Below are 21,465 nucleotides of genomic sequence, written 5' to 3'. Positions count from 1 at the left end.
GTCGGACTGTTAGGGGGGACGGGGAGCTGTGGCAAAGATGCCTGGCAGACTGTCATCATCAGGGCTGTGGTTGTTCAGGTGACCGTGAGAGGGGACACTGGACACTGTGGCTGGAACTCACTGGTCTGCAGGCCCGGTGTTTTGTATACTGTATTTGGTTTTCAATGGAGCCATTCGCGCTCCTTACTTACTAATATTATTTTTTTGCAAGGCTTTTTGCTGACAGTGTGGACCAGAGGTTGGCTGGTGAAGTGGGGAGACAGATTTTAAGGGTGGAGATGGGTTTCGAACCCTGGTTTCTGGCGGTTATGTACAGTTAGGTCTGGAAATATTTGGACACTGACACAATTTTCATAATTCTGGCTCTGTATGCCACCACAATGGATTTGAAATTGAAGAACTGACTTTCAGCTATAATTCAAGGGATTGAACAAAAATATCATATGAAACATTTAGGAATTGCAAACATTTTCATACACAGTCCCCTTATTTCAGGGGCTCAAATGTAATTGGACAAATTAACACAATCATAAATAAAATGTTATTTTTTAAAACTTTGTCAAGAATCCTTTGCAGGCAATAACTGCTTGAAGTCTGGAATGCATGAACATCGACAAACTCGGGGTTTCCTCCTTTGTGATACTTTACTAGGCCTTTACTGCAGCTGTCTTCAGTTGTTGTTTGTTCGTGGGTCTTTCTGCCTTAAGTTTTGTCTTCAGCAAGTGAAAAGCATGCTCGATCGGGTGGAGATTAGGTGATTCACTAGGCCATTGCAACTGTCCAAGGAATGCTGTTCCAGATCTGGGCTGGCTTTTTTAGTTGTTTTTTGGTAAAGTCTAATCTGGCCTTTCTATTCTTGAGGCTTATGAATGGTTTGCACTTTGGGGAACCCTATGTATTTGCTCTTGTAAAGTCTTCTGTTTATGACAGACTTGGATAATGATGTGCCTACCTCTTGGAGAGTGTTCTTGTTGTGAAGGGGTTTTTCTTTACCTTAGAAAGGATCCTATGATCATCCACCACTGTTTTCTTCCGTGGACATCCAGGCCTTTTTGTGTTGCAGAGCTCACCAGTGTGTTCTTTTTTTCTCAGAATGTACTTGACTGTTGATTTGGCCACTCCAAATGTTCCTGCTATCTCTCTGATGGTTTTACTTGCATTGAGGTCTCCTTTGGCCGCATGTTGTGGGTTCACAGCAGCAGCTTCCAAATGTGAATCCAACACCTGGAATCAACTCCAGACATTTTACTTGCTTAACTGACAAAAGAATTGCTCACATCTGTCCATGAAACAGCTTTTCAGTCAATTGTCCAATTACTTTTGTTTCATTGAAAAAGATGGGGCTACAAATTAAAGAGCTGTAATTCCTAACCCCTTCCTTCAATTTGGATGAGAATACCCTCAAATTAAAGCAGAGAGACTGCACTTTAAGCCCATATTCATTATTTGACTGTATCTTGAATATATTTTGGCAAACAAAATAACAAAACTTTGGTCAGTGACCAGTTTTTTCATGACCTAGTTGTATGTGTGTGGAGTGTTACCACAGGTTGAATCATGCCCTCATGTCATCTCTTGTTGTCTATCTATATTCATGTATCTATATTGGGGGCTGCTCATGCAGTGTAAAATGCCTTTATTGAGTGTGCACAACAACAACAAAAATATTGCTTCAGCAGCAGTGTTCATTCCGTTAACTTTTTTCTACCGTTATCATTACGGAGGCTATTGCCAAAATAGTTTGAGTGCTTGTTCTGCACTTGAAACTTTTGCCTGCACTTATGAATTAGGAACAATGTTATTGTATTATCGTAGTGTCAGAAACACAGCCTTAACACTTCCCCTCTCTCTGTCTCTGTTGCAGGAGAAGCAGCCGGTCCTGCTAATGACCCTCCCCCAGCTGTGAGCATTACCCCGGGAGGTTCTGAGCATCAGAGCATTATGCTGCTCCTCACTCTGCTTCTCCTGTCCTTGACTTTCTCTCCCGCAGGTGAGCACCACTGTGAATGCTCCCCGTGGCTGTTCACACTACGGGGCTGGATCAGGCCGGCAGGCCTAAAACCCGTCTGGAAATGTGCTGGCCAGAAATGAAAAGGAGATATCCTTGCTCGCTAGCGCAGTTTGACTTCGGTTGGCATGTTTATCTGCACAGGGAAATTTAACTGGTCAGGTTCAGTGAATTGCAGCTTCTTGGGACACTGCTAAGGCCAAGTACCCAGAAGTCTGCAGGCAGATATAGAATTGCACTGCTGAAATCACCTGTCTGGAAAGGAAACAAAGATGTAACCCCAGGCAACCCCCTATTCTGAAATTTACATTTTCAGCTGAAGCAAAGAATGTGGTATTTGGACTGGATACTTCAGAACACATTTCCTTCAAACTGATTTGGAGGATGGTGGAGATTAAATGTGTTCATTGAAGATTTATGAGTCATGCTTCAGTGTCACCCAGAGGCACTGGCAACAGCATTTGTGTGTGTGTTTGTTACTGGCCCGGTGCTTCGCGCACCCCCCCCACAACTACGTCTTACGCGTCAGAGCCAAAGTATGAACAGGTGACATCGCTATGACAACTCTGTTGAAGGCCAACATGGAAATAGTTCCCCTGATGATGAATATGATGTCATGGTTGCAATGTAAACAAAGACGTACTCCCTGTGTTTATTAAGACATACTCAACCCTGTGTACAAGGATGTCAGCAGAGATCTCCCTGTGTCTGTTAAGAAATACTCATCCCTGTGTACAAGGATGTCAGCAGAGATCTCCCTGTGTCTGTTAAGATATACTCAACCCTGTGTACAAGGATGTCAGCAGAGATCTCCCTGTGTCTGTTAAGAAATACTCATCCCTGTGTACAAGGATGTCAGCAGAGATCCCCCTGTGTCTGTTAAGATATACTCAACCCTGTGTACAAGGATGTCAGCAGAGATCTCCCTGTGTCACATACTGCATATGAGCTGTGAATGGAATTAATCTTTTAAGACTCTGGCGACTGACAACTTATTTTTCCCTCCTGTCTGTCTTCCAGGTACATCTGTTTCCAGAGGAGAACCTGGATTCTGTACAGGCAAGACATTGTGGTTCATCTTAATGGAGTGTGTGTGTGTGTGTGTGTTCACACTGGTAAGAGTTCCTTATCAGTTTGGAATAATATTACAACGCGATGTGCAGATTGCCCACACAATGGGATTTATCGCTAGCCTACTTTGAAATCAAAAGAGAGCAGGAAACCATGTTTACAAGTGTATATCCCCCCAGCTGGTTGCTGCCTTGCAGAGAGCATTGGACTCCAGAACTCAAGGCTTTTAGTCAGTCTGTAAGACATGAGAGATGTGATCTGTGTCTTAGTATTTCATGTGAAAGAACTGGAAGCGGAAGAGAAATTTAACATGGCAGAATGTTCCTCCTCACCAAACAGACTGACAGCTCAAAATGCTGAACCATGTCAGTTCACTAATGCTTTAGGTTTAGGATGGCACATCCTAGCGATTAGTTATTTCTTTGTTGAACATGAACGACTTGAGCAGGGAGTTGGCCATTAAAAAAACTTTCAGCTTTGGAGTCCCTTGCTTTTTATTTTAGAGGCAGTGAACTTGAGGCTCTGTGGTTCTTTGTGAAGTTGTTCATTAATGGTTTGAGTTCCTCCCTGTGCATGTCCTTCTAATTTCACAGTGTAGAGAGAAGGAACAAGCCACCTGGTCTATACTCCATAACCTTAACTCCTTCCTGTAAGACAGCAGTGACTTACTCAATATCTGGAGATTGTATTTTTCCCACCATTTTTAAGGAAATATAATGCTGTTGAAGAGCACCATGCCACAAAGACCAGGATGTACTCTTCACATTCAGCTTCCAGATTGATCAGATTGGTTCCGGATTGATCCTGCTTGCTGTTTTTAGCGGTTGACTTGTTGACTTTCAGTTGACTTCAGCTGTTTACAGATGTACTTTTGAAGATACACAACAGGTCCTAACATGACTCTCCTACGGAGGAGTATATCCAGTTCCATACAAACAGCCCATTATTAGTTTGGCTGGTCACATCTGGAGCTACAGGGACATGACAGTGTAGCTGCAGTTTCAGAAGAAATAGGGAGGAGATACTGTCATTGTAGAGATAAGTCACTGTGGTACCGTAATGATTTTTAATGTGTTGGTCTTCAGTGACATGGGAAGATTCCTCCACCCTGCTTCATTTTGGTATTCTGTTTTCGTGAGTGCCTGCTGTGATAAATCAATCAATCAAACACATGTATTTATGATGCCATTTTTACATCAGCAGCCGTCACAAAGTGCTTTTACAAAACACCCGGCCTTAAACCCCAAGGAGCAAACACCAGTAGTGTTGAATTTCAGTGGCAGCTGAAATCGTCAGGTATCGTCTTGATCTGCAACACAACCAGGAGGACTTTGGACAGGGACAGCAAGCCAGGTACTCCTCAGGTGTGGGCCAGGACCTCATGTCCTCCTAAGTTTAAAACGGCAGGAGACAGGATTTAAAAAAAAAAATGCATTCCTTATATCTACAAGGATTTATAGTGGAGAAGAAGAACTGACCCTACTCCCACAGTACAATAATATAGCAGCGTAAGACCTTGGGACTGAGACAGGGGGGTCTGGTGACACTGTGGCCCTATATAGTGGAGGCCCAGGACAGGGCCCAACAGGCAGGAAATCAATTCATCCACATTGCCAGGCATCAACCAAAGGAACACCCACCAACCGCAACCACCCTGAATGAGGGCAGAGTATGGCGAGCAGAGTACAGCCCAATTGCACAAGTGCGCAACAGAGAGACAACGACAACCCAGTGAATCTGCCCCCGAATGGCATTGGAGGGAGTGCATCCCAGTGGGGATGAGAGCCCACCTGGCAAGACAGCAAGGGTGGACAGTAACAAGCCATTCTGGTCACCTTCACACCCCTGGGCCAGACTACACTTAATCATAGACCATGCTGTAGAGAATAGTCTTTAGTAGACACTTGAAAGTTTGGACTGAGTTTTGCACTGAGTTTGCATTTCTCACCCTAATAAACACTGGAAGTATTATCGCTTATGAAACTGATGCAGAACATTAGAAGTATTATCAAATTGCTTATGAAACTGATGTAGAACACTGGAAGTATTATCAAATTGCTTATGAAACTGATGTATCACATCAGTTGCGGCAAAGAAACAGAGTGAAAGTTCAGTATGTTTGTATCCTACAATGGAGCCTGTTACTCAAACCATAGAAATGTGCAGAATCAATCAATCAATCAAATGTATTTATAAACAGTGCTTTTACAGAGACACCCAGACTTAAACCTCAAGGAGCAAACAACAGTAGCTTTGAATTTCAGTGGCTAGGAAAACCTCCCTAAGTATGTCAAGGCCAGTAGACCAAAGTCCTCTTCAGTCCCCAGTGCTCCCTTGTGCACAGGCCCTCAGGCTGGTGGTGGCAAACACACAGTGATCTGGATAATGTCTGTACAGTGGACTCCATTACTGTGAAATTGAAGAGGTTTTGAATGCCAAAGACCTAGAGACAAGAGCTGCCTCTCCGGCCAAACTGAAAGGAACCAGGAAAGAGATGCCTTGGGTCAGGGTGGTGAGCATGGATCCAATGTCTTCCATAACAGAGATTCCTGAGATATTTCCATTTTCATATTCCAACATTTCTAAAATCATGTGTCTGTTGATGACAAAAAATGAATCAATTTTTCTGAATTATGGCTAAAGTCTATAACACAAAAGAATGTTTTGCTAGTGAAGGGGCTGAAACCCCTCCAAAGGCCCTTGTAATGGGAGCTGGTATATCGAAGGCATATGGATGTATTATTATGACAATGTAGACTGAATCTATAAAACAACTACAGTTCATTCAGTTCATTAAGGTGTCAAGGAAAAATTTTGAGCAAGGCAGGGCCCTTAATTCAGAAGAATTCAGAATTTTATACTAAAAAGGGAGAGCTCCTGTTTGTTTCCCAGGAGGCAGGAACGTTGGTCACTGGACAGTGCAATATTGCTCTCATTATCTTGCTCTCTGTTTTTGCTACACACAGATTTCTCAGCTGGGTAATTATTTTTATTTTTCACAACGACACTTGGAAATAACAGATTGTCCATCACTATAGAGTTTTATCCTCCAGTCATGTCAGTTGTGACTTTGAGAATTGCAACACACACTAAGATAACTCCCTGTCACATTAACATGGGTGGCCTCCTAATTATGTCAGGGACCTACAATGGTTCATGTATTGGGTAATGTCACAGGAAGTGTATGCCTAGGAAAAAGACCTGGGTTCAAATAGCATTTAGAATATTTCCGGAAATATCAGGGCATTTCAATCTAGTGACAGAAAGGCAGCGTTCATTGTTTTGGGTTTATGGATTCCTTGATGCCGGGTGCCAGGTGACCCTGATTAAGCACTGCTAATTATAAAGTATTTGAAATATAGAAATGCTGTTTGAACCCAGGTCTACTGGAAGACACCATTTCTATATTCTCCACCATATTTCCTTGCTTACCAGCAAGCAACAGCCAATCGGTAAAGATGTATTTGATTAGTCATAGGAACGCCAGCTGTGACACTGGGAATGCTGTTGACTCTCCTAGATATAATTTCTCCCAGGCTCTCTCCCTCTCCCTCTCTGTCTCACCCACTTGTTCTCCCTCTACTGAATGAGCAGTTGTGCTGTGTTTAATTGTGTAAATGCATTAATAATAATAATAATAATAATACATTTTATTTTTAGGCTCCTTTCTAAGCACTCAAGGTCACCATACAAGATACAAATCACAATAATGATAAAAACAAACAGAGCAATCCTAAAAGCAGATGAATCGTGATGATGAACATTGCTATAAGCAGATGAAAAATTATCATGTTAGATATGCCACTGTGAAAAGATGAGTTTTCAGATGGGTTTTGAAAATAGAAAGCGAGCTGATGTTATGGATGTCTGCTGGAAGAGAATTCCAGAGGCGAGGGGCATAGCGGCTGAAGGCTCTAAAACCCATAGTGGTCAAACGGGCAGGAGGTACAGTGAGGTGAATAGAAAAAGACGACCTGAGAGTACGGGTGGGTATGATGATATGAAGGAGGTCAGTGAGGTACAGAGGAGCGAGGTTGTGAATGGTCTTGAAGGTGAGGAGCAGAATCTTAAAATCAATGTGGTACTTTACAGGGATCCAATGTAACTGCTGAAGAACTGGAGTGATGTGATTAATAGAAGATGTTCTGATGATGATACGAGCGGCGGAGTTTTGAACCAGTTGAAAGTTTTGTATAAGTTTGAGAGCAAGACCGAAGAGAAGAGAGTTACAGTAATCGATACAGGATGTAAGCAGGGTATGAACAAGAATGGCTGTACTAGTGGGTGTGAGAGACGGACGGAGACAATTGATGTTATGTAAATGGAATTATGCACACCGGGTGACATTATTAATGTGAGCTTGAAATGAAAGTGTGCTGTCGAGGATGACACCCAGAGAAACTGAAGAGTTATCAATGGAAAGCGAGAAACTGTCATGTTTTGTCAGAGTGGATTTCGTGCCAATGAGGAGAACCTAGGTTTTGTCATTGTTAAGTTTGAGGAAGTTGCAGGAAAACCAGGATTTGATTTCCGTTAAGCAATCAGTGAGGGAGGTGGGTGGGAGTATTGAGTTATGTTTAGTTGACAGGTATAGATGGGTGTCATCCGCATAGCAGTGGAAATGGAAATTGAATTTACGAAAGATATGACCAAGAGGATGTAGATGGATGATAAACAGAAGGGGCCCCAGGACAGAGCCCTGGGGAACACCGGGACAGAGCCCTGGGGAACACCAGGACAGAGCCCTGGGGAACACCAGTAATGACAGGAGATGGATGTGATTTGAAAGGTCTGAGTTGGATGAATTGAGTGCGGCCAGAGAGATAGAATTGAAACCAGTACAAAGGTGTGTCAGTTATACCAATAGAGACTAGTCTGTCAAGGAGGATGTTATGAGAGATGGTATCAAAGGCCGCACTCAGATCAAGGAGGATGAGAATGGTTAAAAGTCCAGAGTCAGCTGCCATGAGAAGTGCCAGTGCTGTTTCAGTGCTATGGCAGGGGCGGAAGAGTGCATGAATCTGAGATGCAACAGTTTTTTCTAGGATTTTAGAATGAAAAGGCAGGTTAGAAATAGGATGGAGGTTATTGAAATTGTTGGGATCTGCACCAGGTTTCTTAAGTATAGGAGATATTGCAGCATATTTTTGAGGTGAAGGAACCGTGCCAGAGATGAGAGAAGAGTGTATAATGGTAGTTATTAGGGAGGAGAGAGAGGGTAAGCAGGCTTTTACCAGGGTGGTAGGTAGAGGGTCTAGCTGACAGGTTGTTGGCTTTCTGCATGGTTCGTGGCATCCAGGCTAGATGTGTGTCAACAATACATCTATACATTAAACAGTGGATCTAAACAACCGGCCACTGAGCATTCAGCATAACCGTGTTCGAGGGTATTTTGGTCTTGTTGAGAATGGGTGAAGGAAAAGCAAATGTTTACACGTGAAGTGAAATGTAATGGAACTTGCCACCAGGGTCTGAAGGAGAAAAATAAGCGTCATCCATAGAGCAGTAAGAGGGACCATGTGGGGATATAACTGAACCAAGTGATGGGGTGTAAATGGAGGAGGACAGGGCCCTGGGGCACACCAGGACCGAAAGACCAAGGAACAAACAGTTCCTCTCCACGTCACCTGGTAGGAGTGGCGTGTCAGGTTGAATGGGATTCAGGAGGGTGCTGAACCTGAGACACCCAGCCCTGAAAGATCGAAGAGGAGCACCTGATGCTGTTCACTCATGTTGGGAGCATATAGTTTATATCTATATTTTATACATTGAAAAACATTAACCCATTTCAATGGCATCCAATTACCGTGGGTAGAGCTATCTCTCATGTTCTCTTTCTTTATACCTCCATCTCTCCTGCCGTTTCTCTCTCTCTCTCCCACGCTGTCCGTCTTTCTATCGTCATACCGCAATGCTCAGGGGTGGCGGCGGTACATTACCAAATATTACTCCTCCATTCATGTATTCTTTGGAACGCTGCTATGCGACACCAGACGCCCTGCAGTGACCCGTGTCTACCGAGCACCAGCCACGTTTTGCCCATGGGCGGGGCACAGTGATGCCATGGCACGCTGCTCTGGAGGGGCCTGCAGGATGCACTACATATGTTCAGTGTCCTACTTGGACAACATCCAGGGTGTCAGTCAGGGAAATAAACAGACAGACACGCCGGTACTCTGATGGTCTGTGAGATCTGGGGGTTAGCGGCATGATTACTGTACATAAATATGTACAGTAAACTGTGGCTCACACATCCACTGTAAAATGACAGGAGAAAATTTCTTGCGACCTGGGTTCCAGACCTGCAAGTGCCAGTGTTAATATAGGGCTATTATCTACTGCAATATTACCACGGTATTACTACAACATTACCATCATATTATTTTATACATCTGAGTGTCCCAATCTCCATCTGTAGTTGTTCTATATACGATCTGTTGATAATCAACTGCTTACTAAGGTTAGGGTTAGAAGAACGTTTACGGTAACAGGGTTAAGGTTAGGCTCACTGTTAGTTGATAGTTAGATAATTCCTAGAGCGTCTACAGGAAGACTTTTGGAACTCTCAAAATAATGTGTTACCCAAAATTACTACAGTATTACACTACCGTAGTATTACTATATCTGGATTCACACTGGCTAAAATTATACAGTAGTTAATATTGTGGGTAACTGATAAATAGTAGATGGTTAATTTCAGTAGAAGTTCCTTCAGCCAAAACGGCTCATGAATCAGGACTCAGTAGATAACTGGCACCATCCATTCAAATTCACTTCAACAGCTTTCTGTTGCTACTGCTGCAGCTCAGAACAGACAGACAGGGTGGTTGAATGGGTCCTGTTGTCCAGAGGATGGCTCTTCTCTTCACAGCTGGGTTCTGGACAGTAGAATGACTGGTGGTTTGTGTCCATTGATTCCTCTGGAAATAATTGCTTACCACAAAAAGCTTAATATCCCTTTAAAAGAGTCATCCCCCCAGCCCTGCCACAGACTAGATGGGCCGAAGAACGAGACAGAGAATGGGACTGAGAAACAGATAGGAGAACTGACAGATGGAGTCAAATTAAGAAATGAATGATGCGGACAGCCAATGGAAATGGAGAGAGAAAGAAACGGCAAGGGAGGTAGATAGAGGGAGACAGGGAGAGAGAGAGAGGGAGACAGGGAGAAAGAGAGAGAGAGATGGATAGAGGGAGACAGGGAGAGAGAGAGAGAGAGAGGGAGACGGAGAAAGAGAGAGAGAGATGGATAGAGGGAGACAGGGAGAGAGAGAGAGGGAGACAGGGAGAAAGAGAGAGAGAGATGGATAGAGGGAGACAGTGAGAGAGAGAGATGGATAGAGGGAGAAAGGTAGAGAGAGAGAGAGAGAGAGAGAGGGATAGTGGGACACATGGAGAGAGAGATAGAGGGATGGAGGGTGACAGAGAGAGAGGGATGGAGGGTGACAGAGAGAGAGAGCGATGGAGGGTGACAGAGAGACAGAGAGATGGACGGTGACAGAGACAGAGTGGGAGGGGTGAGATAGATGGAGAAAGGGAAGAAGAAAGGGAGGAGAGAGGGAAAGAGGAAAGAGAGAGACGAAAAGCCAGATTTTTCTTGTTTTAACTATTGTGGTTGGGATTGAAGCCCCCCACTAATACAAGAATTCACATGCACACACACAAACGCATGCATACACTCTTAAAACTCGCACATACACAGTAGATCTACAGTAACCTTAATTTGACTTGGCTAAACAGGCTATTCCAGCTATTTTCCATACGGTCACTGATCTTTCACCATGCCTCCCTCCCTCCCTCTATCTTTAATTTATTTTCCCCTGAACACTGTTTCTTACTTACCCGGCCTCCGTTAGCCCATTCCTGGCAGAACATGTGGAATTCTCTTTCTGTCAAATGGCAACATTATTAGGTTGTGGTGTTAATAGGGTTAGAATCCACCATCAGGCCATAACTGTGTCAAAGACTCACACCATGACTGTTAAGAACTTACACCATAACTGTGTCAAAGACTCACACCATGACTGTTAAGAACTTACACCATAACTGTGTCAAAGACTCACACCATGACTGTTAAGAACTTACACCATAACTGTGTTAAAGACTCACACCATGACTGTTATGAACGTACACCATAACTGTGTCAAAGACTCACACCATGACTGTTAAGAACTTACACCATAACTGTGTCAAAGACTCACACCATGACTGTTAAGAACTTACACCATAACTGTGTCAAAGACTCACACCATGACTGTTAAGAACTTACACCTTAACTGTGTTAAAGACTCACACCATGACTGTTAAGAACTTACACCATAACTGTGTCAAAGACTCACACCATGACAGTTAAGAACTTACACCATAACTGTGTTAAAGACTCACACCATGACTGTTAAGAACTTACACCATAACTGTGTTAAAGACTCACACCATGACTGTTAAGAACTTACACCATAACTGTGTCAAAGACTCACACCATGACTGTTAAGAACTTACACCATAACTGTGTTAAAGACTCACACCATGACTGTTAAGAACTTACACCATAACTGTGTCCAAGACTCACACCATGACTGTTAAGAACTTACACCATAACTGTGTTAAAGACTCAGATCATGACTGTGTTAAGGACTTAAACCATGATAAGGGCTTTCTCTTCATTTAGTGTGCGAGGTTTAGGGTTAACTGATAAATAGCTCAGGTTTTCTAAAGAGGCATCAGTTCTGTGCAGGACAAACCTCAGTGAGTGTGGCAGTGACTGTGGTCGGCATGTCACAGTGTAGAGAAATATCAATATCTTGCCATTTAAAATAAATATATTTTGGGGTAAAGACATGGCAAATGCTGTTTTATTTATTTATTGGTAAACCCCAATAAAATAAATTCAGCTTGGAATTGTCCTTTCCGATCTGAAGAATTTAAATCATGAAAACTTCTGTTACTTTTCAACAAAAAGTATACCTGGTTTTAGATTTTTGCTCTGAAGTTTGCACTGAAATAGTTCCCAAAGCATCTCAATGTTTTTCTGAGTCAGATTACACATATTTAAGTTCAAGCATCTCCGCCTCTCCCCCTGTTATTTTATCTCTCTTTCTTCATCTATTTCAATGTCTTCATCTCCTTTTTCTCTGTTTTATCTATGTTCATGAACTCTAAGTTATAACAGCCTTTTTCGACAGGCAGGATATTGGGTGAATATGAATCCTTGTACTGCTGTGTCAAGTTGGAAGCCACTGTGTCCATCTAACATCTTTTGGACATCTTTTAGAGGCACTGCGCGCCTATTTAGATTTGATATGAGCCTGATATAACCGCCAGAAAGAATAGCAGACCTTGCCATGAGGTGATATCTGTGGCTCCTGAGTAAGATCACACACACACACACACACGCACACACACACATGCACACACACGTACACACATGCACACACACGCGCACACACACGTACACAGACGCAGACCTGCACACACAGACATGATCTGAGAGAATCATCTGCCTCTCAGGATCCTTTAGTTATTCATTGCCTTGCATTGTCTTTTTATCTTATTCATGGGAGCTTTTTGAAGCCTGTGTTTCTACATGACTAATTGTGGCTAATTATCATTATTTTGTGTTTGTATGTCTGGGCGAGCATGTGTGCTTTTCGCCACGCGTGATCTAATTATCAATGTGTTGACAGCTATGCTAAACGCGGGTCAAATGAGGCAATGCATTTACACCAGAAGTCTCTGTGGATTTAGCTAATGTTTTATTAGCTGTCGTGCTGCTGCCGTGCCGCTATAATGTGTTGGTTCGACACTATGGGACCTCTCTGACTGACTACAATATTCAGCTCAGGTTCCAGATTACATCATGTTGTTCTGCAGAAACACTTCAAATCAATAGAAAATGGTTTCTTCATGAAAGGAGAGAAAACAGCACTTCACATCCCTGACTGTCTTGCCTAGAGAAAGACAATGGACTGGAACAGCCTCTCTGTTTGAACTTACACCCTATCTGTCTGTCTGTGTAAACTAGTATTCTGTCTGTCCGTCTGTGTAAACTAGTATTCTGTCTGTCTGTCTGTGTAAACTAGTACCCAATCTGTCTGTGTAAACTAGTATTCTGTCTGTCTGTACAAACTAGTACCCTATCTGTCTGTTTTTTTATACAGCACAATTCATACACAGAAGCAATTCAATGTGCTTTACAATAAAAATAAAAATATAAAAATGCTATAGAATAAAAAACTGCCTGTCTGTCTGTCGGTCCGTGTGAACTAATGCCCTGTCTGTCTGTAAACTAGTACCCTATTTGTCTGTCTGTGTGAACTAATGTCCTGTCTGTCTGTGTGAACTAATGCCCTGTCTGTCTATGTGAACTAATGCCCTGTCTGTCTGTGTGAACTAGTGCCCTATCTGTCTTTCTGCTTGACTGCCTGTGTGTCTGCTTCCTCTCCAATGGCGTGGCCATGGTACGTGTGTGTTGTGACGATGTGGTGTCCGACCCCACCGTGGTTCTAACCCACGTTGTGTGTCTCCTTCCAGATTGGGCCACGGGTTACGGGCCAGTGTTTGAGGACCAGCCAGTGGACACCATCTACCCCGAGGAGTCTCCTGAGGCCAAAATCACCATGAGCTGTCGAGCCCGAGCACACCCACCAGCAACGTACAGGTAACGTGCGCGTGTCATTTGCTTAACTTCATTCTTTAACTTTATATATGTTGCTGTCTATTTCGGGTGCCGGAGAACCCCAGAAGTGGCCCATTAGCCATCCTCGCCGATAAGACTCTCTGCCCTTCCTTCCACTCCCTCAGGTGGAGACTGAACAGCACGGACATCGACCTGGATGGGGACAACCACTTCACCCTGGTGGGGGGCAACCTGGTCATCTCCGACCCCATCAAAAACAAACATGTAGGGAGGTACGCCTGCGTGGCCAGCAATGACTACGGAGCTCTGGTCAGCAGGGAGGCCACCGTCCAGTTTGGATGTGAGTGAATCGCCACACAACCAGCGACTACATTTAGTGTGGCCCGGAGCACACAGCTAGCTGGAATATTTAGCTGTTGCCTAGGAGATGTCATCGCCGAGGAGTCTGACATAGCGGCCCGTAGGAAGGCCGGCATGGATGCGAATGTAGTTCATGGCCCACTTGAAGGTTTTGTCTGCATTTTTAACCAACACGTTTGTTTGGAGGAGTAACCTGTTTAAAACAGGCCCTGGGGCTATAGGTGTTAAGCTGATTTTCTAAAGTAGGGCAAAGTCTGTTTTTCATCTCTGAGACTTGAATCGGTTGTTCTGACTCTCTGTGGTTACTAAAGTTCCTTATTGTAAAAATAGTTAACCCCGGTGTCCTGTCTAGAGTTCCTTATATCGTTGTTGGCATCTACTCATCCCCAGCTACCAATTGAGTCATCATTCATGTGCTCTTCACGTTCCCTGTAGCAATATATACTTACAGTATATACTGTAATAGAAACGTAAGAATGCTAAGTGCTGAATGTATGGAATCAATAATTTATGTTAAGTTTCTCTGGATAGGAGAGTCAGCTGAATGACTAAAATGTAAAGTGCGATAGGGAGATGGGGGGCTGTACCACGTAAGAGCTGTGGAAATGCAATTTGAATGGTCACCAGTTGGTTGACTTTGAAAGTTGACAGGACACATTAAAATTTCAGTATTTTGTTAAGATCCCATTAGCTGTTGTCAAGGAAGCAGCGCCATGGTATAACAACTGTGGAAATGTAATTTCAATGGTCATCAGTTAGTTTAATTGCAAACCTGCTAGCCAATATTGGTCTTGGATTTCAAGTGTTTAGTATGTTTTTAGGACCCCATTTGCTGTTGTCAAGGCAGCAGCTACTCTTCCTGATTGGTCCAGAAGTGGTTTTGAGAGGCTCCAAGGGGTTTAAGGGAAGAGTGTTATTATGTGATCAAGGCAAGTTAGTGAGCGTGACGGTGGATTCTCCGAGCTTTTTAACGGGTCTAACCCCCCATCCCCATTCTCACAGACCTGGATTTCTTCTCCTCTGAAGAGAGAGAGGCGGTATACGTGAAGGAGGGTCAGGGAGCAGTGCTGCTCTGCGCTCCTCCACCACACTATCCAGGTAAATGCTGGGCTAAGCTAACAGCTAATTCTACAACCAGGCCATTGACATGACAAATGCAATGTTCAAGCAAAAAGGCACGAGGGATTGTGGTATATAAGCAGTGTATCACGACTGAAGAGCTGTTCTTAGGCACAACGCATCGCAGAGGGCCTGGTCACAGTATTTAGTGGTGCATTGGCAATATATCACAAACCACTGAGATGCCTTTTTGCCCTTTTCATTGCCTTTTTGCAACACAATTAGAACAGTTAAAAGGTATGTCATACCCGTGGTCTAGAGTCTCATACACCACCTCTGTCAGCCAATCACTATACAAGATTCAAACACCCCAGTTTATAGTTTGTATTGCTACACTATAGATGTTTCTGAATGCTGTTCCATTATCGTATTCTACTAGAGCTTGTTGTGACTCAGCATATCACTCCAGACTGTCATAACAGGGAAAATCAATTACAGTCTGCCCTCTGCTGGTACAAGGACACCTCTGTGACATTAGACTATGAGGCTCTGAAACATTTTGTTCCATCCAATTTTCTTACACAATAGCCTGGGAATAGCACTTCTAGAGCCAGTGAAAAGATGAGTAGGGCTAAATAAGCAGTTTTTAATGCTGTTTTATGTATTTTCAAATGCTAGCTTTTCCCCCCCATAAAAAACGTAACTTAATATTATCATTTTTGTTCTGTCTGAATTGTGCATGACAGTTTTACCCCTACTTTGGGATTCTGTTGAACACTCTATTTCTCCTTCTTTGATCTTAGTGAAACAATCCTATTTTTAATCAAACGGGGAACTCCAGTAGAATAATGTAAAGCAGAAAATCATTTTCATCCAAACGATTCAGGGAAACCATGGTAACCTCTTTCAGCTGCTGTGGCTACAGAATTCCAGTTCCTTAGTAAGATTGGCTCTGTTCGGCTCTCTACACACTACACAATGTTGTGACGACAGATTGTTATAAGAGCATCAAATGCTTTCATTATTAGCTTTCATTTGAAAAGGTCAATACCCGCTTCAGAAATGAATCCCTAAACAAACAATAAACAAAGAATTTTGAAATATCCGCCATTTTTCTTTAAAGAGAGATTGTAAAGGAGAGAGTGATAGAGTGGTCTTATACCCTTTTCACAGTTGAACTGAGCCATGTCGAGTTGTGCTAAAATGTCCCGGTTAAATATTAATCTTCATCGTTGCTTGTTGACCATACTGGGAAGGAGAAAGGCACACAGGAAGGATCCAGCCCAGAACCATTCAAACAGAATAATGTGAACATGAAGGATCCAGTTCAGTCCAGAACCATTCTAACAGAATAATGTGAACATGAAGGATCCAGTTCAGTCCAGAACCATTCTAACAGAATAATGTGAACATGAAGGATCGTCCAGTCCAGAATCATTCCAACAGAATAATGTGAACATGAAGGATCCAGTCCAGAATCATTCCAACAGAATAATGTGAACATGAAGGATCCAGTCCAGAATCATTCTAACAGAATATTATCAACATGAAGGATCCAGTCCAGTCCAGAATCTTTCTAACATAATATGAACATGAAGGATCCAGTCTAGTCCAGAAACATTCTAACAGAATATTGTGAACAGTTATTCATAGTCGACTTGTTAGCTGTTTTGCTGGCTCTGTTTGGCATTATACCCCATTCCTGTAGCTTTGATTGACAGATGGATTGACAGGTTGATGATTGTGGTTCTTCTCTCTGCAGATGAGCTGTCATTCCGCTGGATTCTTAATGAGTTCCCTATCTTCATCCCGCTGGATAAGCGGCGCTTCGTTTCCCAGACTACAGGCAACCTCTACATCTCTAAGGTGCACTTAAGACCTTGACTTTGTCCGGAAGGACACTGTGTCCCTTTGTGTAGTTTACTGCTTTTGATCATAGCTCTGGTCCAATATAATAGTTTGCATTTTCAGTCATAAAACAACGCAATTGACAGGCTAACCAATTGTATGTAAAAACGCGGAGACAGACTTAGGTTCAGTTGTACAGTATTAACAGACAGACCTAGCTTAAGTTGTACTGTATTAACAGACAGACCTAGTTTCAGTTGTACAGTATTAACAGACAGACATCGTTTCAGTTGTACAGTATTAACAAACAGACCTAGCTTCAGTTGTACAATATTGAAGACAGACCTAGTTTCAGTTGTACAGTATTAAAGACAGACCTAGTTTTAGTTGTACAGTATAAACAGACATACAGCTTCAGTTGTACAGTATTAACAGACAGACCTAGCTTCAGTTGTACAGTATTAACAGACAGACCTAGCTTCAGTTGTACATTATTAACAGACAGACCTAGTTTCAGTTGTACAGTATCAAAGACAGATCTAGTTTCTGTTGTACAGTAGAAACAGACATACAGCTTCAGTTGTACAGTATTAACAGACAGACCTAGCTTCAGTTGTACAGTATTAACAGACAGACCTAGCTTCAGTTGTACATTATTAACAGACAGACCTAGCTTCAGTGGTACAGTATTAACAGACAGACCTAGCTTCAGTTGTACAGTATTAACAAACAGACCTAGCTTAAATGGTACAGTATTAAAGACAGACCTAGTTTCAGTTCTACAGTATAAACAGACAGACCTAGCTTCATTGGTACAGTATAAACAGACACACCTAGCTTAAGTGGTACAGTATTAACAGACAGACCTAGCTTCATTGGTACAGTATTAACAGACGGACCTAGCTTAATTGGTACAGTATTAACAGACAGACCTAGCTTAAGTGGTACAGTATTAACAGACAGACCTAGCTTAATTGGTAAAGTTTAAACAGACACACCTAGCTTAAGTGGTACAGTATTAACAGACAGACCTAGCTTCATTGGTACAGTATTAACAGACAGACCTAGCTTAAGTGGTACAGTATTAACAGACAGACCTAGCTTAATTGGTACAGTATTAACAGACAGACCTAGCTTAATTGGTAAAGTTTAAACAGACAGACCTAGCTTAATTGGTAAAGTTTAAACAGACAGACCTAGCTTAATTGGTAAAGTTTAAACAGACAGACCTAGCTTAATTGGTACAGTATTAACAGACAGACCTAGCTTAATTGGTAAAGTTTAAACAGACAGACCTAGCTTAATTGGTAAAGTTTAAACAGACAGACCTAGCTTAATTGGTAAAGTTTAAACAGACAGACCTAGCTTAATTGGTACAGTATTAACAGACAGACCTAGCTTAATTGGTAAAGTTTAAACAGACAGACCTAGCTTAAGTGGTACAGTATTAACAGACAGACCTAGCTTCATTGGTAAAGTTTAAACAGACAGACCTAGCTTAATTGGTTTTCACTAATTGTCTGTCTGTTTCCTAGGTGGACTCGTCTGACAGCGGCAACTACTCCTGCTTTGTTTCCAGCCCCTCCATCGCCAAAAGTGTCTTCAGCAAGTTCATCCCCCTCGTCCCCCTGGCTGAACGTTAGTTGCTGGTTTTCCCTCTGTTGAGTTTAAAGATTTTGCTCTGTCCGTTCATTTTCAGACCACCCTGAACCAGACAGGTCTTTCCGGGGCTGTGATTGTATGCGCATATTCCTTTCGTTGAACCAGGGGTCGAGAGGGTTGATGTTCCGTTCTTTGAGATGCTAATCTGTGTCTGTGGTCGTCCCACTATCAAACATTGTGCATTATCAACATTTTGGCCATCACACAATGACCCTTATAAAGAGGGACAGACAAACAAATGAACCTGGCGGAGAGACAATCCCGATTCTCATGGGTAAGATAGAGTTATGGCAGGGTAACCAAATCCGAGAGAGCAACGTCAAACCCCATCCAACTTATCGACAATGCAGAAGCCCGTCTGCTCCTCGTTTCCGCCCATTTCTCTATTCCAGGCTGTGCTCAAACTCTCCCTAGCAGAGGACTTCATTCTCATACCTCCTGTCTATTGGCTTTACTCAGAAACACTTCAGGGGCACCATGCTGTCAAGCATCTGTTTCTCTAAGAAATTACTAGGTTACATCACTTGAACCGGGCCTCTGGGTGTGTCCTGGCCCGTATGTAGCTCTGCACAGTACACTCATCCAGAAAGGAACACTGAGATGGAAATAATGTGGTTCTGAGAATTAGTGTTTGTCTGTGGACAATCACACAAAATGAGGACATTTGGCCAGTATTCACTTAGTAAAAAAAACATTGAGTTTTGGTTCAGTTCAGGGTTAAAATTTGAGTCAGAATTATAGTTGCAGTTACGTTTAGACATTATGGGTTAGGTTTAAGTATTTGGTTGGGTCTAGGCTTAAAGGTGAGGTTATTTAGGGTTATGGTTTTGGGCTAGGGTTAGATTAGGGTTAGGGTTAACAATGTATATTCTTATTGGTACTAAATTGCAGTCTTTATTTCGGTAGTAAAACCAATAAGTTTTCATGTTAATTTCAGCATAGGTCATTTAGTATTCCCATCAGTCGTCCGATTTAAATAACATACAGCTGGTCTATGTACTGTAGCTTACATTGGCTGGGATGTTATGAATACATCGTATCTGTTTCTCCACCAACCAGGACCAATCAGGAAGTACCCCGCTGACATCAAAGTCAAGTTCCCAGACACCTCTGCACTGGTGGGCCAGAACATCACCCTGGAATGCTTCGCCCTGGGAAAGTGAGTCTAGAGATTGCTGTTGCTATTCATAGATTCTGAAGTGGAGAACGTTTTATGTATTAGAGAATCACTCACAATAAGAATCCAAGCTCAGACTTACAGGCTTACAGTATAATATGGTTTATTCAGCCGCATATATTGGCATAAGGTGACGTATATTGACATTGGGATTATAGTGTCCATCTAACCCAGTACCAATCCTCTTCTCCCATCTCCTTCCTCGCCTCTCCTCTCTATCATCCTCTTAGCCCCATCCCTCAGATTCGCTGGAGGAAGATGGACGGGGAGCTGCCGTCCAATCATGAGGTCAGCATGGCTGGGGCCCACCTTCACCTCTACAACGTGCAGTATGAGGACGAGGGGACGTATGAGTGCGAGGCCCTCAATTCCAAAGGGAAGGACAGGCACAGGGCTCGCGTCTCTGTGGAAGGTCAGCACTGTGATTCGCCTGCCCTGTACGCCTTGCCGAACTGGAATCATTTCACTCTACTCCGTCATGTTTAGTGGGATCAACAAGAATCCGCCAACCAAAACACTTCACCCAGTGACCATTTCGAAACAACAAAGTAGCACTCAAATTTCTGCATATGATTTAGGAATATGTCCTCTCTCCTCATCTTCTCGAAACCCATTTGGAGGATGGGACTTTAGGGACCTCTGGCTTTCTCGGACTGCGTTGTTGTTTTTAAAAGGAGATAAGGAGAGAGGGGACTATGAAGTTGTGATCTCCGTCTCTGACATGTTTCCTTCTCAGCTTTCCCAGAGTGGACTGAGTCTATCAGCAGTACAGAGAGGGACATCAGCAGTGACTACACCATGTCGTGTGTGGCCAGTGGTAAACCCAAGCCCCACATCCGCTGGCTCAAGGACAGCTACCAGGTAAAACCCAGAGTGCACCGCCCCAATGAGATGTCTCTCTTTTACTCAGAGACTTTCCATTCTAACTGTCATTTTGTGCGTTGTTGCGGGTACGGGATGCGTAACCGCTAATGGCGCTGGGTTCATTTACAATTTAGTCATTGCTTTCTGAGTACAGGCGAGTTGGGCTGAGCTTAGTTCCCTCAGATGAAAAGCCTTATGTGATGAAGCAGTACCTTTAGAAAAACCTTGCTTGCCTGACTGAAACACTGGCCCACTCTGCCAGGGCCACCACGCTTTCAGGGTGGCACTGCTGTGACAGGCCACTGGCAGGGGAACTCCTCACAGTCTGAATAGCTTGAACAAAGGCCACAGTGTCAGAACTCAGGAGAATAAACCTCTTGTTGTTTCTTAGAGGGTGCCCGGAGGAGGTAAGAGAGGAGGTGGGAGGAGACGAGCGAGGAGGTGGGAGGAGAGCTACTGTTGTTTCTGAGTGGTGCCAGCAGGTTGCATAACTCCCTTCCATAGTAACTGTCACCAGGCTGCAGAAGGCGCCATAGTGAAAGACCCTGGAGAAAAGACAGGCAGGCAGCAGAGAGTGGGAGGACCTAGATGTGTCTGTGATTATGTATTAATGATGTTTTCCAAATGTCAGTTGAAGCCATTGTAGCGCTGAGAGATGCTAATTATTAAAACAATGCATCAAGTGGTACACTGTTCATGGATCTCAACAGCGGTTTGATCTGTCGCCATCATTAAAGTGCTTTAATGTGAAACATAATTCACGGTGCATTTTAAACAGGA

At 43.1% G+C, this 21,465-nt stretch overlaps 1 protein-coding gene across 3 annotated transcripts in view; it reads left to right on the top strand.

The window, feature by feature from the left end:
• Positions 1–21,465, top strand: part of LOC105018287 (contactin-1a) — a 93,237-nt gene that overhangs the window by 47,271 nt on the left and 24,501 nt on the right. For all 3 annotated transcript variants that reach the window (XM_010883590.5, XM_010883592.5, XM_010883591.5), the window contains exons 2-11: positions 1,865–1,990; positions 3,029–3,067; positions 13,610–13,736; positions 13,880–14,055; positions 15,078–15,173; positions 16,897–17,000; positions 18,518–18,620; positions 19,704–19,803; positions 20,052–20,233; positions 20,558–20,682. In XM_010883590.5, coding sequence (XP_010881892.1) covers positions 1,942–1,990; positions 3,029–3,067; positions 13,610–13,736; positions 13,880–14,055; positions 15,078–15,173; positions 16,897–17,000; positions 18,518–18,620; positions 19,704–19,803; positions 20,052–20,233; positions 20,558–20,682 — 1,101 coding nt within the window. In that variant the 5' untranslated portion in view covers positions 1,865–1,941. The remainder of the gene's footprint in view (positions 1–1,864; positions 1,991–3,028; positions 3,068–13,609; positions 13,737–13,879; positions 14,056–15,077; positions 15,174–16,896; positions 17,001–18,517; positions 18,621–19,703; positions 19,804–20,051; positions 20,234–20,557; positions 20,683–21,465) is intronic.

This window comes from Esox lucius, chromosome 19 (genome assembly GCF_011004845.1).
Source record: "Esox lucius isolate fEsoLuc1 chromosome 19, fEsoLuc1.pri, whole genome shotgun sequence".
Classification (NCBI taxonomy): domain Eukaryota; kingdom Metazoa; phylum Chordata; class Actinopteri; order Esociformes; family Esocidae; genus Esox; species Esox lucius.
Note: the sequence above shows the minus strand (reverse complement) of the source record. Positions and strands in the feature narration are given on the sequence as shown.